The sequence below is a fragment of the Loxodonta africana genome, chromosome 16 (assembly GCF_030014295.1).
Source record: "Loxodonta africana isolate mLoxAfr1 chromosome 16, mLoxAfr1.hap2, whole genome shotgun sequence".
Lineage (NCBI taxonomy): Eukaryota > Metazoa > Chordata > Mammalia > Proboscidea > Elephantidae > Loxodonta > Loxodonta africana.
In genome coordinates this window covers 78,264,648-78,280,628 of record NC_087357.1, presented here as the reverse complement: position 1 = coordinate 78,280,628, position 15,981 = coordinate 78,264,648, and the positions used below count along the sequence as shown (strand labels likewise).

Below are 15,981 nucleotides of genomic sequence, written 5' to 3'. Positions count from 1 at the left end.
ACTCCCACTGTATACAGGAAAGGCCGTCAGGCCCGGCTCAGGCCCTTGCGCAGAGCGTGGGCAGAGCACTGCTAGGAATGGCTCTGCCCTCAGGTAACTCAGCCTTTTCTTTTTTCCTTTTTATTTATTTATTTACTGAGCTTTAGAAGACGGTTTATAGAACGAGCTAGTTTCTCAACAAACAGTACACACACTGTTGTTTGACGTTGGTTAACAAGCCCACGACATGTCAACACTCTCCCTTCTCAACCCTGGGTTCCCTATTACCAGCTTTCCTGGTCCCTCTTGCCTTCCAGTCCCTGTCCCAGGGCTGGTGCACCCCTTTAGTCTTGTTTTGTTCCATGGGCCTGTTCAATCTTTGGCTGAAGGGTGAACCTCAGGAGTGACCTTATTACTGAGCTGAAAGGGTGTCCGGGGGCCATACTCTCAGGGTTTCTCCATTCTCTGCCAGGCCAGCAAGTCTAGTCTTAAAATTTTTTAAGTTAGAATTTTGTTCTACATTTTTCTCCAGCTCTGTCCGGGACCCTCTATTGTGATCCCTGTCAGAGCAGTCAGTGGTGGTAGCCAGGCACCATCTCGTCATACTGGACTCAGTCTGGTGGAGGCCGTGGTAGGTGTGGTCCATTAGGTAACTCAGTTTTTAGGAACTTCCTACATACTTATTCTGTGCCTCCCTCTACACTCATCTGGACAGTGGACAGATATGTGCTCGCACACACACACACACACACACACACAGAGTCCCTCCTCAACAAGAAGGAAATGCTCTGTGAACTAAACCCAAGTCCCACAGGCTCTGTGACCCTGACCCCTCTCAGACATCACCACAGGGCCAGAATATGTCTCAAAGGGCTGTCCCTCAAATTTGTCAGCGGTACCACTGCTATCCTGGAGTCCCCCAGGCAAAAAGGACACTCCAGATGGACTGAAGGCCTTGGCTGTGATGTCAGAAATCAGATGAGTTCTCAGCATGCATGACCTGAGCCTGTGCACTCTCAAAGGCCTCCAATAGAAACCCCTCTGGGCTTCCGGGGGCCCTGGGCTCTAGCTGCTCTGCTGACTGACTGACCAGGTCACCTTGAGCAACATGTCCCCAATTGTTGCCTCAGCTTTACCCGTCTATAAAATGGCCTGGATGAGCAATGACAAACAGTGTTTGTTTTTCTGATTAAAATGGGGCTCAGGGGCCCATGCCCCTTATTTTCCTCCTGTTCTGCTCTGGGGACCCCTAGAGCTCCGCAGAACTGTTTGGATACTGCTAGGCCAGCTGAGCTCCTAATCCAAGCAGCTGAACTCTGCCTTCATGGAAACTCTCATGGCAGCCCCCGCCTCCATGACCTCAGAATGACTCTGACGTGTGACCTCACAGAAAGACTCAGGGAACCTCATCACTCCAAATGACCCATCCGGGTCACCATGACCTCAGAACGACTGCACTGACTTGTGACCCACATAACCTAGCTTGGGGAACCCCAATATGAAATAATTCTACAAAATAGCCTAACCTGAGCCCACATGCGTTCTCCATTAGCTGCTTACCTAACCACCCAACTCCCTGACCCCAAGCAGCCCTAGCTGTTTAAGGAAGTGCTAAATCACCTCCGACCTCCAGTTCTACCCTCCCTGTCAATTCAGAAACAACTAGAATACCAAACTTAAATGGCACATCAAGGATAGAAAAGTCCACTCCTAACCTCAGGTGGATCGTGGCTCCTTTACACAGGCATTTCTCCTCTTGACTAAGACCCTGACACGTGAACAATGTTCTGTCACCATCTTGGTCATCCCAGAGTGTTTAAGATGATGTGCCTGGCACCATGCTACACACCATGACCAGACTCAATCCTCACCAGCCTGAGGGGGCAAGACAGGCATTATTGCCACTGGACAGATTCAGCTTCCTTGGTCTCTACTATCCGGGTGGGGCTGGGATTCAGGACGCAGCCACTGTACAGAGTGTAGGCTGTAGATGCTAATATGGTGACATTCTGTCTGAGCCTCAGCTTCCTCATCTGTTAAGCAGGGATGACAATAATGGTGCCCTCACAGGGTGCTGGGGCGATGAAGTGAGGCAGTCCACATCAAAACCTTTAGCGTAACAATAACACGGTAACTCCAAAAAAGGTTGCCTCCATGTACTTAAGTTACACATGCTTTGTCCTAAAACCACGGACAACAGTCTTTTATAGAAAATAGGATTTATTTTCACATTTAAAGTGAAAACAAATGTTCCAGTGATGTTTCACATATACAGTCAACAGATGTAATTTATTAAAATCAAAGCTCCAGAGAAGACACGGTTACTTTCTCCCAGAGCACACGGCACATGTGCAGGTGTTTTTAACACAGGAATTCACAGTGACGAGGCACAGCTCACATGGGATCTGTTCCCGGGTCCATCTGCTTCTACCACCAGGGACCCTTCTCAAAGATGACAGCAGCAAACCAGAGGGATTCACAGTAGCCGGGAGGAAAGGCCTCGGCCACGGGGACCTTCACGAAGCCCAGAATTCTGTTTCAAAAGCCAAGCCACCAATTCAGGTCCCACCCTGGCATGGCGTAGTATCACAACTTCATGTCTAGTCAATCTCGTTAGTTAAATTACTCCAAACAGGAAGACGAAAGTATCATAGCCCTTTTGTAGCAACTGGCTTTCCCCTTGGCCCAGGAAAAGGGAAAAACCTTTCCTGAATATTAGGCCATCGTCCCCACGTCCAAGGCACAGAAGAACTTGGGCTGGGTGATGGAAGACAAGGCCTGCTGAGGGCGGGGGCACCTGGTGTCTACACAGACTTGTGGAAGGGGGCTGTGAGGAGGGTGGACACTGGGGAAGCAGCCTGGGGGTGCCCAGTCGAGGTCTGGTATTCCTGAGGCCTTCTTCGAGCACATGGCGGTGGGGCAGCAAGCAGTAGGCAACTCTCCAGGGCACCTTCACTGAGACCCTAAAGCTGTTACCTGGATGAGTCAACACACCCACACGGCTGCTGCCACCCTTGCACGCCTGGCCACAGGTTAGCTCAGCTGGCCACAGTCTGTGATGACAATTTTCTTGGACGTCTTCCCACTCTTGGAGCCAAAAGATTCTATTTTCTTCACTACATCCATGCCCTCCTTGACGTGGCCGAACACGACATGTTTGCCATCCAGCCTGGGAGGAAACGAGCTGAGTGAGCAGAAAGGAACCAGAGGAACCAGAACCAGCACCCCGAGTCAACTCTGACTCATGGCGACCCCACGTGTGTCTGAGTAGAACTGTGCTCCGTGGGGTTTTCAACGGCTGATTTTTTGGGGAAATAGACTGTCAGGCCTTTCTTCCAAGGCATCTCTGGGTGGATTTGAACCACCCATCTTTCAGTTAGCAGCCAAGCATGTCGACCATTTGTACCACCCAGGGACTCTGAGCAGAAATAAGGGTAGCATGATGTCACTAACGTCAGAGCCAGTGGCAATGGAATTAGTCACCCAAAGCAGCATTACGAAAGGAGCCCACACTCAAGAGCTGGACCCACAACCCAAAGCTCCACTCTCAAGCCCTGCTGAGCTCTCTGAAATACACCACGGAGGATACAGGGCTCCAAAAACGGTCTGCCACTCATGTGCCATGTGATCAGGCCCCGGGCCACTTCACCTGAGTCCCGGTCACCTTAGCTATAAAAAGCAAGTTATTCTTGCTTGGCACAGGGAGAAAGTGGGATATCAAACTACTCTGAAGAAATGCGAAGTCTATGCCCATGGAGCTACTTGAATAGTCATGAATTATGAGGTGAGAGCCATATTACAAATGCAGTGAAATTAAGTCGTGGAAGAAGGAGATGCTTGAGCAGCTTTCAATCTGAGGGAGCTCCAAGAATCTAAAAGGCGTGCAGTCTAGCTCCACTGAGGCCAAGACTGGTTGCAGCCAAGCACAGAACAGCAGGATCCATTAAGGGCCCCAGTGAAGGAGCAAAGAGCAGGCAGAGCCAGCAGGGACCTGTCTCCTGAAAATCTTTGGAATGGGTGATAAGTATTAGCTCCCAGCCTGCTGCTGTCCCCTCAACCCCAGGTGTTCCAGAGATAGATAGGACGCTGGGGACTTTGGTGGGGAAGAAAACTACATACTTACAAGATTGTGACTTTCTAAAAGGGACAGGGAAACTTATCTTTTAGTGGAAAATTTACCAGGGAAAAGATATCCCTAAAATCCATGGACATGAAGGAAAGAGGGCTCTAGGGGGCTGGTAGCTATCTGCAAGCCTAGCTAACACAGGAGCTCGATGAGAAGGCTGGCATGATATCCAAACGTCTACTGCAGCAGTTTCCAAGGTGCCTCCCAGGGCTGAAAGGTACACCTGGGGAGCACCAGGTTAAGCCAAACAAGCAGGCTTTCGCTGCAGGCCATCCCAAGTCCCAACATATCCTGCAGCGTCTCCTAAATGCACTGGGGAGAACAACCTTTTTTGCAGAACAGACTTTGAGAAAACTCCAGCTGACAGCAACACTGGGAAGCCGGATCATGAGAGTGGCAGGAATGGTCCAGATTCTAGCCCCAGTCTCTTCTCTCTCACAGACGTACAGCCCAGGGAGGACTGCCACTATGCCGCAGCACAGACAGTTCAGACCTCACACTGCCTGCCCCTGAGAGCACATGAACCCTCCTCCACGGTGGCCTCTCATTCCCAGGAGGCCATATGCCAGAGGGTGGGACTCACCAGTCTGTCTTTATGGTGCAAATGAAGAACTGGGAGCCGTTGGTGTTGGGGCCTGCGTTGGCCATGGACAAGACGCCTGCAAAAACAAGCAGTGGTGAGCCACACTGCCCCAGGAGGTATCTCACCTGGGAAGTCACTCAAAAGAGCAGTCCGCAAAAACCACACAGGGACATTCAAGACCACAGATCCTGGGGCCCAGAGAGAACCAGGGCCGAGGACCAGTTCCCCAGGGCTTGTCTGCCCTCACTGCCTGCTGGGGCCGCCAGGGCCAAGAAGGAAAGGGCCCAGCAGAAGGCCTCAGAGGCAGAGGCCCCCAGCCCTGACCTCAGGCTTTTCTACCTTCTACCCTGGGCCTTAAAGGAACAGCCCCGGGGTTTTGCTTAAAGGCTCTCAAGTTCCCAAAGGAAAGTGTGTTTCTTCAATCGAGATCGCAGAATAAGAAAGCTCTAGGGCAACCCAACAAGGCAGACACAGTGCTGAGGGAAAGAAGGCCCGTCCTCAGATGTTGAGCAATTACGGGACTGTGACCTCCCAGGGCCTGCCTGGGCAGGGCGGGGCAGGGCTGCTGGCTTCCAGGCTGGCTCAAAGCGGTGGGAAAGCACTCAGACAAGAGGGGAACGGACCCACTCACCTGGCCCCTCATGCTTTAGCGTGAAGTTCTCATCAGGAAAGCGGCTCCCGTAGATGGACTTCCCACCTGTGCCATTGTGGTTCGTGAAGTCACCCCCCTGGGGAGCACAGAACACCTTCTGAATGGCCATCACACAGAGCCGGCAGGTGGCAGGCAGCTCCCAACCCACCCCTAGGCCCGCCCAGCCCGAAGCCCCTCAGGCAAAGGAGTCAATAAAAATCCAAAGAAATAAGAAAAAGAAAATACAGCTTAAATATTTCCTGCCATATTAATTATGCTGGTTTCTGAATGACTCACTTTAATATCCAAGCAAGTTTTTAAATGATCCTTAAAGGGCCTAAAGGCCTAAGGGCCATTCTGAAACAATTCTCAGTGACCCAGATTTTTCAACCCACGACTCTGGACTTCAAAGAGGTCATGACAGCCATGTCACTGCCTGGAGACTAGACTGGCCCCAGGACACTAACCCCTGACCTTGAAGGGTCTGCCGTAACAGATGGACCCTAACGTGGCTCAGGCTCTGAGCCCTGGGAAGTGCTGCTGTCAACACCTACCCTAAAACCGCTGACGCAGCAATAGCGAAGCTCCTGAAAAACAGGCACGCACACTTCACTGAGAAAAATGTCCTTCCCCAGCCCGAGCTTTCTGGAAAGAGCTCAAGTCCAGACATGTGTGTTCTCCCTCCTCCTCCTCCTCTCCCTCTCTCTCTCCATCTCCAGGCCAAGAGGGCAAAGCCTCCCAGGGCTATTGGAATATGCCGGTCCTTCAAAGCCTTAAGACCCACATACCCTCCTCCCTTACCAGCTCAGCCATCCTAGCCCAGCTGGGCAGGGCCCTCCTGCCACTTGCCCTGTTGCTTAACTCCTGGGGCAGGGAAGGGCCCTGGGAGCCCGGATAAGCCATGCCCCTAAGGTGAGGACAAGCCAGCACGAGTGACCACAGCTGCCCTAGTCGGTGCCACCCACGCACCAGGCATGAGCTCACACACTGCAGCCTCCCAACAACCCTATGAGATAGCCACCCTTGTCATCCTGCTTACAGAAGAGGACACTGAGACAGGGAGGCCCATGTTACCTGGCACATGAAGGACGGAATCACCCTGTGGAAGGTTGAGCCTTTGTAGCCGAAGCCCTTCTCACCAGTACACAGTGCTCTGAAGTTTTCTGAGGGGCGAGGAAGCAGCACGTGAATGAGGCGGGTCCCAACCCTGGGATCACACAGACCCAGCCAGCGCCACCACTAACCCCACCAGTAGGTGACGAGAGTGGAAGGACCCCATGCTCACACAGGGTCTGTTCTGCCCAACTCACTGTGACCTGGGGCAAGTCACTTCCCTTCTCTGACCTCAGTGTCCCAAACATGGTGGTAAGGGCACTTGCTCCTGGCTGTTCCAGCACCAGGTCAGTGAGGCAGGGTGTCAAAGGGGTGTGTACCCACCACCCTTCCCCATCAGACGCCAAGAGGGAGAAGCTGTCACTGCCCAGGGAAAAGGACAGGGGATTTACATGCTATCTTTAACTTATTCCAAGGCTTCCAGCTACTACTGGACAGGTTGGCAGAGCCAAAACTGGGGCCAGGGAGGGACAGAAGTTTGTCCCAGAGACCCTAGCAGCTGAGCCCCACATGGAACTCCCTCTGGCCGCCAGTCTCCAATGCCCTGGCTCCTCTCAACAGCCCCCCACCCCTCCCTGGCTCTCTCCCCCGCCCCCTCCCAGCTAGACCAGACTCTGGAAGCCCACGACCTGTCTTACCTGCCGTCTTTGGCACAACATCTGCCTTCAGCTGTCGGGAGAAAAGACCCACAAAAGATGGTCAGTCTGGAGGCAAGGGAGGAAGGAACTTGCCACCACCCAAGCCCCACAGAGGCAGAGAGGCAGTGGTAAATGCCCTGTGGCAATATCTGCCGGCAGCCCCAACAGCTATCATTTCTGGCAGCTGCTTCCTGAACTCCAGGCTGGGAGGCAGAGGCCTAGGTTTCCTCATCTGTCAAAAGCCATGACAATGCCCTCCTGGCCTACTCCCCTGGCAGAACTGCCAGAGGTACTACAGCTGGGTGCAGAGCCTCAGGGCCTGGAGAGAGGGCCTTGTCCAAGCTCCTTGGTGTGCAGATGGGAAACTGAGGCTGGGAGCAGCAGCTCAAGTAAGGAAATGCCAGGAAATGGGTAATTAGGGCCCTCTCCCAGCAAGCGTTTTGCCTCCCAGCTTCAAGAGCCACGATGAGCCAAACCATTAGAGTAAATGGGAGCAGGGGGTGTTCTGCCCATTTTCCAGAAGAGGAAACTGAGACTTAACAAGTCACCCAACACTAATTGCCCCACCCACCCCCTCTTTTTTTTTTTTGCTTGAAGGATACCCCTGGCTTCACCTCTGTTACCTTCCAGACTGTGGCAACTAACAGCTACAATTTATTTCTTGCTTTGTTTTAAAATGGCCCCAGAGAAAGAGTGGGGGGCAGGTGCTGAGCGTCACCCCCAGGTGGGAGGCTAGGGTTCCCGTCCCCCAGGGCACTGCCCCGGTAGTCCGTCTGGGCTGGCTGGAGAGGCCTGCAGGCGGCTCTCGGCTTCCCAAGGCGCCCAGCGCGGGAGCCCCACAGCGGGGGCGGGGCCGGGGCCTTATTGTGCAAGGGCCGCCACGTGAGCACATGGGGGGTCCTGTCGCCCGGCCCGAGCCCCCGGCGCCCACCACCGGACCACCGGACGGCGCCCACCACCGGACTCGGGTCTGAGCTTGGACCTAAAGGGATCTCGGAGCCCCCACCACCCTGAGGACGGGCAGTCTGATATCCGACCTTGAACTCTGCCCCTCTGACAGGTGCCCTGCTCCCCCCGCCTCCATTAATGCAAAGCTCCAGACCAGCCCGGCGCCCTTTCTCAGAGACGGGGAAACTGAGGCCCAGGGAGGCCCAAGGTCACCCAGCGAGCCAGGCCCAGCGCGGGCGGGGGCGCAGGGCTGTCCGGGGCCGTGCCCAGGCGCAGGGCAGCGCTCTCCGGCCCGGCGGCCTCACCTCCAGCACCACGCGGCCGAGCGGCTGCCCGTCGGCGCCCACGTCCAGGTACACGAGCGGGTTCCGGGCCGAGGAAGAGGGCGGGCCGCGGGCGCCGCTGCTGCAGGCGCGGGCGGCGGGGAGGCGCAGCGGCGCGGGCCGCTGGGCAGAGAGCAGGCCGAGAAGGCGGGGGCCGCAGCGCAGCGCCAGCATCGCGGGCGCGGGTCGGGAGACCGGCAGGGGGAGCCGAGGCGGCAGGACCTGAGGTCGCGGGCGCCCGGGAGCCGAGTCGGGAGCTGCAGCGCGCCGCCGCCTTTATAGGCCGGGCCGCTTCCAGGCCCCGCCCTCAGGTCCCGCCCCCAGGCCCGCCCCGGTCCCCGCCCCAGGCCCCGACCCGGCCGCTTCCAGGGCCCGCCCTCAGGTCCCGCCCCCAGGCCGCTTCCAGGCCCCGCCCTCAGGTCCCGCCCCCAGGCCCGCCCGAGCCCCGACCGGGCCGCTTCCAGGGCCCGACCACGCCCGCCCGGGCCCCGCCCCAGGCCCCGCCCCAGGCCGCTTCCAGGCCCCGCCCCCAGGCCCTGTCCGCGGGCGACCCCTGCTGGGCCCAGCGGGCAGCGCCGCAGGCTCCTGGGGAGGACCGTGGAAGCGCCCGCAACACACTGCACCAAGGCCGGAGAGCGGCCCCAGGGACAGATGTTCCATTTTTTGGGCATCCCAATAAATGGGAAAATGAAAAACTAATGCTAAAACGTGGTTGACTTCAAAATATGAGCATCCGTTCGTATTCAGTTGAATAGTAAAGGTCTGCGTTTGAACCCTTCGTAAACGTGGGCTCAGGCAAACTTGCCTCCTTGCCGCCCCTTCCCCACAGGCCCTGGAGACAGGGAGGCCAAGAGAGAAGGTGGCCGCGACAGTCAGAGAAAAGTGAGAGGCGGGGTTAAAGAGCCAGGTGGTGGGAGGAGACACACAGAGATACCTCCCGTGGTCGCTAAGGGCCTCCTTGTCCTGGTCTGGGCGTGTCTCCACATGGTTCCAGAGACCAGACCATCTTCCCGCAAGACTGGAGACACAGCCTGGGCGTGTCGTGCGCCTGCCAGACCCCGACCCTCCACCAAGACTGGCTCTGACACCCCTTCCTTTACCCCCACCAGCCAGGGCAGGGGCTGCTGGCTCCTCTTCCCTCCCTCACACCTTGGAGCAGACCTCCTGGCTGACTGCACCGTGCCTGCAGGTAACAGAACTCAGTGGCTAGTGTAAGGAAAAGTGACAGAAAAGCCAAGGCACAGAAGAGAAGGGAACTGAGTGGGGGGAGCCACAGCAAGGGTGGGCTCCACAAGGATCTGGGAGGCAGCAGGAGGCCCATGGTGAATGAGTAATGGGTATGGGCCTGGAGAGACATCTGGGCCAATACCCTACTGTGTAGATGGGAAACCAAGGCCCAAAGAGGGGAAGACACTGGTCAGGGCTAAGAACGCTTCCCACCGCCAGCCTGTGCCAGCCTTCTTAGACTCTCTGGGCCTCAGTTTCCCCTTATGTACAGGTGATGATAAACATTCCCCTGCTGTCTTTACAGGTTTGTTTTAAGGATAAAATGAATGAGAGAGAGTGGTTTGTCGGCTGCTCAGTGCTGTGCCCATGAGCATGTGGGCAGAATTCAGACTGCCTTTGCTTAGGTTTGGAGCTCAGAGGGCAGAGGGTCTCAGCTACAGGTCCTCAGAGGCCTGAGGGGGCCAGAGAAGAGGGTGGGGCTGAGCCTTGGAGGCAGGTGGGCTTGACCTGGGACCAGCTCTGGGCTTAACCTGCTGTGGGCCCTGAATCAGCTCACAGGAAGGGGTCAGGTAGCAAAATGTTAGCCCAAGGGAAGTCATGAGGCCAGAGCACAGTGTCCTAGCCTCTTGAGAATCCTAGTTTGGCTCTTTTTCCAGAAGTTCACAGACCCCTTGTCTGTACGCTGGGCACAGAGGGGCCTGAACATTCAATGAAGCCCTAGCCTTCTGGAGCCCAGGTGCTCCCCAGGTCCCAGCCCAGGATGAGGCCCTGCTTTGCCCTGGGGAGTGGCCCTCTCCTCTCGGGATTGTGCCCTAAAGTATAGCAGACCTGAGGGGGGCGCCTGCTTGCTCCCTGTCCTGTCCTGGGTCTGTCTGTGCTGTCCACACATCTGTCTCCCAGGCCTTCCTATCAGTGCTGCACATTTGAAAGAGCAGGAAAGGGATCACCCGCATGCCTTGCGAAAAGCTTCCTGAGAGCCCAGGCTCCATTCTTCCACTTACATGAAATATCCAGACAGGTGAATCCAGAGAGGCTGAAAACAGATCGGTGGTTAGTTGACAGGTGGGAAGGGGGAGCAACTGCTTCATGGATATGGGGTTTCCTTTTGGGGTGATGAAAATGTTCTGGACCTAGATAGAGGTGGTGGCTGGACAACGTCGTGAATGCACTGAACGCCACTGAATTGTGTACTCCAAAATGGTTAATTTTATGTTATGTAATGTTTACTTAAAAAAAATCCCAAGGCCTGGTGGCAGAAGGCCTTGAAGGCCAGGCTGGGCTTGACATTGTTGGATAGCACTCGGGAGCCATCGATATAGTGCAATGCCCCCATTCCCTGGACCCTGAAGAGGAGACCAGCCTCCTTCACCTAGGCCAGCATCATTCCTCCCACCCTGTTTGGGAAATCAAACATCATTACTACTTCCTGCCCAAGCCAGAGAAAAGTTCCACCTTCCCTACAGGCTTGGCTGTGAAGTCATCCCTACCTCTGCTGTCCTCAGTGGTATTAGGAGGAGGGACAGTCCCTGGAGTGAGCCATGAGCTGAAACATGCCCGGCCCTCGAGAGCTCTGAGCCCAGGTGAGATCAGGCAGGTGTCAGCACTCACCTGGCTCTGGGGCTATTTATAGATTCTACCATCATCAGGAATAGCAGCCTTTCTCTCCACTCAGCCCAAGTGGCTTCTTATTCAGGGTGTTAATCATTTTTGTCACCCAGGGATTCTGTAATACTGCCCCTGGTTGTCACAGTGCCAAAGAACAGTCAGGTCGTGCTGAGCTCGGAGATCACATTCAAGGGATGCAAACTCAGATACCTGCAGGGGCCAGGGAGGTGGCATAATGCATGAGGCATGCTGGGCAAGGCCATAGGGAGTGAGGGGAGGTGCACTGTGTCCAAACGGCTAATGCACAGTCCAGTTAAAGGGGCAGCTGCTGCCCAGTCCAGCCAATTGTTGCATATGGGAGTGTGGGCCCAATGTAGCCAGATTTTCACATTTTTAAGTAAAAGCTAAAGATCTGGGGCTTTATGGAATCTCCTACTTTGGACGTGTTTTCAGAAGGGATTAGTCCCTGAAGAAGGACATCATGCTTGGTGAAATGGAGGGTCAGAGAAGGAGAGGAAGACCCTCAACAAGATGGATTGACATAGTGGCTGCAACAATTGTGAGGATGGTGCAGGACCAGGCAGTGTTTCGTTCTGTTGTCCATAGGGTTGCTGTGAGTTGGAACCGGCTCGACAGCGCCTAACAACATAACAACAGTTTTTAAATATTGGAAACCAATTTTTAAATAAAATTAAACACTTGAATGAGCCGTAAATAACATACCCACAGCCTCTGTGGGTATAAGGCCTCTGGACCAGTTGTTTGCAAGCTCTGATCGCCATTATATAGATGAAAGGACTGAATCTCAAAGAAGGCCAGGGACTTGCCCACAGTCAGAAGCCCTCTCTTGACTCTTTCTGTAAGGTTCACTCAGCAGTCATGTTCTTAGAACACCTAGTATGTGCCCCACCACTCGTTGGTCGGTTTGTCATGCTGTGGTGGCTTGCATATTCCTATGATGCTGGCAATTGTGCCACCTGTCTTTCAAATACTTACAGGCTCATTGTGGTGGACAGGTTTCAGCAGAACTCCTAGACTAAGAGAGACTAGAAAGAAAGACCTGGTGATCTGCTTCCAAAAATTAGTCACTGAAAACCTTATGGATCACAACAAAACGTTGTCCAACTGGCTTGCTTAAGACATGGCATCAGGGATCAATCACTGGAGGAGGACAACATGTTTGATGAAGTGGAGGGCCAGAAAGGGCGAGGGAGACTCTCTTAGTCATCTAGGGCTGCTATAACACGAATACCACGAGTGGATGGCTTTAACAAAGAGAAGTTCATTCTCACATGGCCCAGTAGGCTATAAGTGCGAATTCAGGGTGTTAGCTCCAAAAAGAAAAGGCTTTTTCTCTCTGTCAGCTCTGGAGGAAGGTCCTTCTTGTCAACATTCCCCTGGACTAGGAGCATCTCCGCACAGGAACCCTGGGTCCAAAGGACACACTCTGCTCCCGGTGCGTCTTTCTTGGTGATATGAGGTCCCCATTCTCTGCTCACTTCTCTTTCCTTTTGTGTCTTGTAAGATAAAAGGTGGTGCAGGCCACACTCGAGGGAACATCCCTCTACATTCGATCAGGGATGCTACCAGAGTGAGGGTGTTATGTCCCACCCTAAACTTTTTTAGGCACAGGCAGAGATTATGATTTATAACACATAGGAAAATCACAAAATGGAGGACAACCACACATGGCCTAACCAAGTTGAGACATATTTTGGAAGGACACAATTCAATCCATTACAGAGACCCACAGTGAAATGGATTGGCACAATAACCGCAATGATGGATTCAAACAAGCCAGCGAGTGTGAGGATGACGCAGGACTAGGTGATGTTTGTCACCATGTATCTAAGGTCACCATGAATCAGAGGCAACTTGACAGCAGCTGTCTATCTCTCTCTCTCCTATATGCCAGGCTCTGAGCTTCCTCTTGGGGACGCAGAAGGACAGAGACTGGCACAGGCTGTCGAGCAGCAGTGTGGTGACAGGTGCTGTGGGAAGGAACCCCTCCAGGTGGCCCTGTGTGCACGCCAGGGGAATGCCATGGCTGTCGTGTGGTTTAAGATCTGCTTGGCCTGGAGAGGTCTTGACTTGGGGTCAAGTTGGCCCTGCTGTGGGGACGGGGTGGGGTTTCCATGAAGGCTGAGACCATTGCCAGCATCAGGCACCCAGTGTCCCAACCTGGGCTACAACCAGGATAATGGTCCTTAGAGCAGGCCTTGGGCTTCACCTCCCCTGCTCTGTTTGAGGGGCCTGTGGGCCTGTGGGTCAGGAGAGCTTCTCTCATGTGCTGCTGTCAGAAGAGAGGTTCCCAGGTAAGAGCTCGGAATCCAGCCACCACCGCCACCTCCACCAGCTGCCGTCAAGTCAATTCCGACCAATGGCGACCCCATGTATGCAGAGTAGAGCTGCCCCATAGGGTTTTCAGTGGCTAGGACCTTTTGGAAGCAGATTGCCAGGCCTTTCTCCCGAGGCACCTCTGGTAGGTTCAAACCGCCAACTTTTTGGTTAGTAGCCAGCGCATTGTTTAACCATGTCTGCCACCCAAGGACTCCTAGAATTAAACCAGGCTTTGTGAATTAACCACTGTGATGGCTACACTCTCTGGGTGTGTTCCTCAGTGACACCTCAGCCCTTCGTGTAGTCAGGATAAATGTTTCAGCCTCCTGCAGCCAGCTTCCAGAACCAAGGGTGGGCTCTGGGCCCTGCCGAACAAGAACATGGCTCGAGGCAGGGAAAGGCTTGGGAGGGGAGGTTTCCACCAAGGCCCAGTGCAGTGGAGTCACAGAGACCAGGAGAAGGTCTGGAGAGTGAGACTGGGCTGTACAAGACCCCATGGTAATCTGGGCCTGGCTGGCCACCCAACCGTGGCAGGTCCTGGGCGAGGCAGCCAGCACAGCATGGCAGGGCTCGAAGGGCGGACCACACGGCTGCCGGGCTCTTGCACAACCTGCCTGGCACAGCCTCCCACAGCTCAAGGAAGCTAGCCATCCCTGTTTGCCTGCCTTGTCCACAGGAATCTAGATGGGCAGACCTGGGAGCTGAGGACGGCTTCCCAAGGTGAGACTCAGCTGCCCCCAAAGGGGAGGAGGCGCGGGGCCCCGAAAGTGTGGATTGGAGACAGGCAACACTCAGGTGGAGACTAGGCTCCCCGTTTCACTCATCCATTTATTTCGCAGTTATTGTCTGAGCCCCTGCTGTGTGCCTGACACATTTATAGGCACCAGAAATACAGTGATCATTAGACCAAAAGGTAAACTTATATTCTCATGGGGAAGGTAGAGGACAATAAGACAGAGAGAGAGAGGAAGAAAAGAAAGGAGGGGTGGGAGGGAGGGAGGGTAGGAGGAAGGGAAAGAGAGAAGGCAGATGATTTCAGATAGGGGTATTTTTTATACAGAAGTGAAACACAGTCATGTGATACAGTGACTGGGGTGAGAGGTGCTACTTTGCCAGGGGGTTGGGTGTGGCCTCATCGAGGAGGTAACGTTGGGACCAAGTCCCATGTAGCTGTGTGAGCTCAGGGAGGTTTCATGGCTTCCCTGAGCCTTTGTCTCCTCATCTGTATGGATCTGTACTAATGCCTACCTCACAGAACTAGTCCTGTTCAGGGGAATGATGTCGTGAACGGCTTGGACAGCCTCGGGGCTCAGGGAACGTTTGTGGCCAGAATGACAGCAGCCCAGCCTAGGCCAGCCAGGCCTGAGTCCAGGTGGGAAGGGTGACTTTAAGGGCAGGATTCTGTCCCCTGTGGATGCTGCCCGGGCGTGTTGCAGAGGCGAGCTTTTCCTGCTGTCTGCCCAGGACTGCCCTTAATAAACTAGTAAGGCCATCCTTACACCACAGGGTCTGTGACACTGGAGACTTCCTCCTATGAAAGTGTGGTCACGGCCACCGACTCCCCTGACCCACACGCCACCTTTGAGGTCTGCTGGGGGGGGGCTTTCTCATCCAACAGAGGAGGAGCCTGACGCTGTCGGAGGTGAGGTGATAGCCCAGCGCCACCCAACGGAGCCAGCATATGAGCCAGGTCATCGAGTTTGGACTCTTGCCACTCCATATAAAAGTTATAATGGCACCTTCCTTCCCACTCTCATCCCACCGGGGTAGGCAGTCTCCAGGACAGCTCTCGACGATCCCTGGTGGCATCGGGGTTAAGTGCTATAGCTGCTAACCTAAACGTAGGCAGTTCAAGTCCACCAGGTGCTCCTTGGAAACTCTATGGGGCAGTTCTGCTCTGTCTTATAGGGTTGCTATGAGTCAGAATCGACTCGATGGCACTGGGTTTTTTTTTTTAAGCCATCCACTTGTAGTATTTCTGTTATAGCAGCACTAGATGACTAAGATACAAGCTCTGCGCTGAGCACTTTAGGCACAGCGGCCCTAGTCCCCACAATGACCTTTCCAAGTGGGTGCTGCTTTACCTGGTCCACAGAGAAAGGAATGGAGGCCCAAAGTGGGTGAGTGATTTGCCCAAGGCCACATGAGGGCAACGGGGTCTTGGCCATGGATCTGTCTTCAGGATCGGTGGGTTCCAAGCAGTGCCTCCTTAGGTGGATTAGGCTAGATATGGTCTCCTCCAGGAGGCATTTTTTTCCAGCTAGCCTGACACCATGCTTGGAGATTTGGATCCATGACCCCCTCAAATCCTCTTAATAACTCTTCAAGGGAGGGTCTGCGGTCCCCTTGTTATGTGTGATGGCACCAAGGTTCAGAGGGTGCCGAGACTTGCCAATGGCCATGCAGATACCAGGTGGCTGAGCTCCAAAGCCTGCATGCTCCCCCACTGGCTGGGCCTTCTTGCTCTA

The 15,981-nt window shown here is 54.5% G+C and overlaps 1 protein-coding gene across 1 annotated transcript; it reads right to left on the bottom strand.

The window, feature by feature from the left end:
* Positions 1 to 2,274: 2,274 nt before the first annotated feature.
* Positions 2,275 to 8,530, bottom strand: PPIF (peptidylprolyl isomerase F). The gene is made up of 6 exons (XM_003408913.4): positions 8,324 to 8,530; positions 7,071 to 7,101; positions 6,394 to 6,482; positions 5,320 to 5,416; positions 4,689 to 4,764; positions 2,275 to 3,148 (listed from the first exon to the last, which is right to left on the bottom strand). Exons 1-6 carry the CDS (start codon positions 8,513 to 8,515, stop codon positions 3,013 to 3,015), a joined length of 621 nt encoding a protein of 206 aa, XP_003408961.1. The 5' UTR covers positions 8,516 to 8,530; the 3' UTR covers positions 2,275 to 3,012.
* Between the last annotated feature and the right edge of the window lie 7,451 nt (positions 8,531 to 15,981).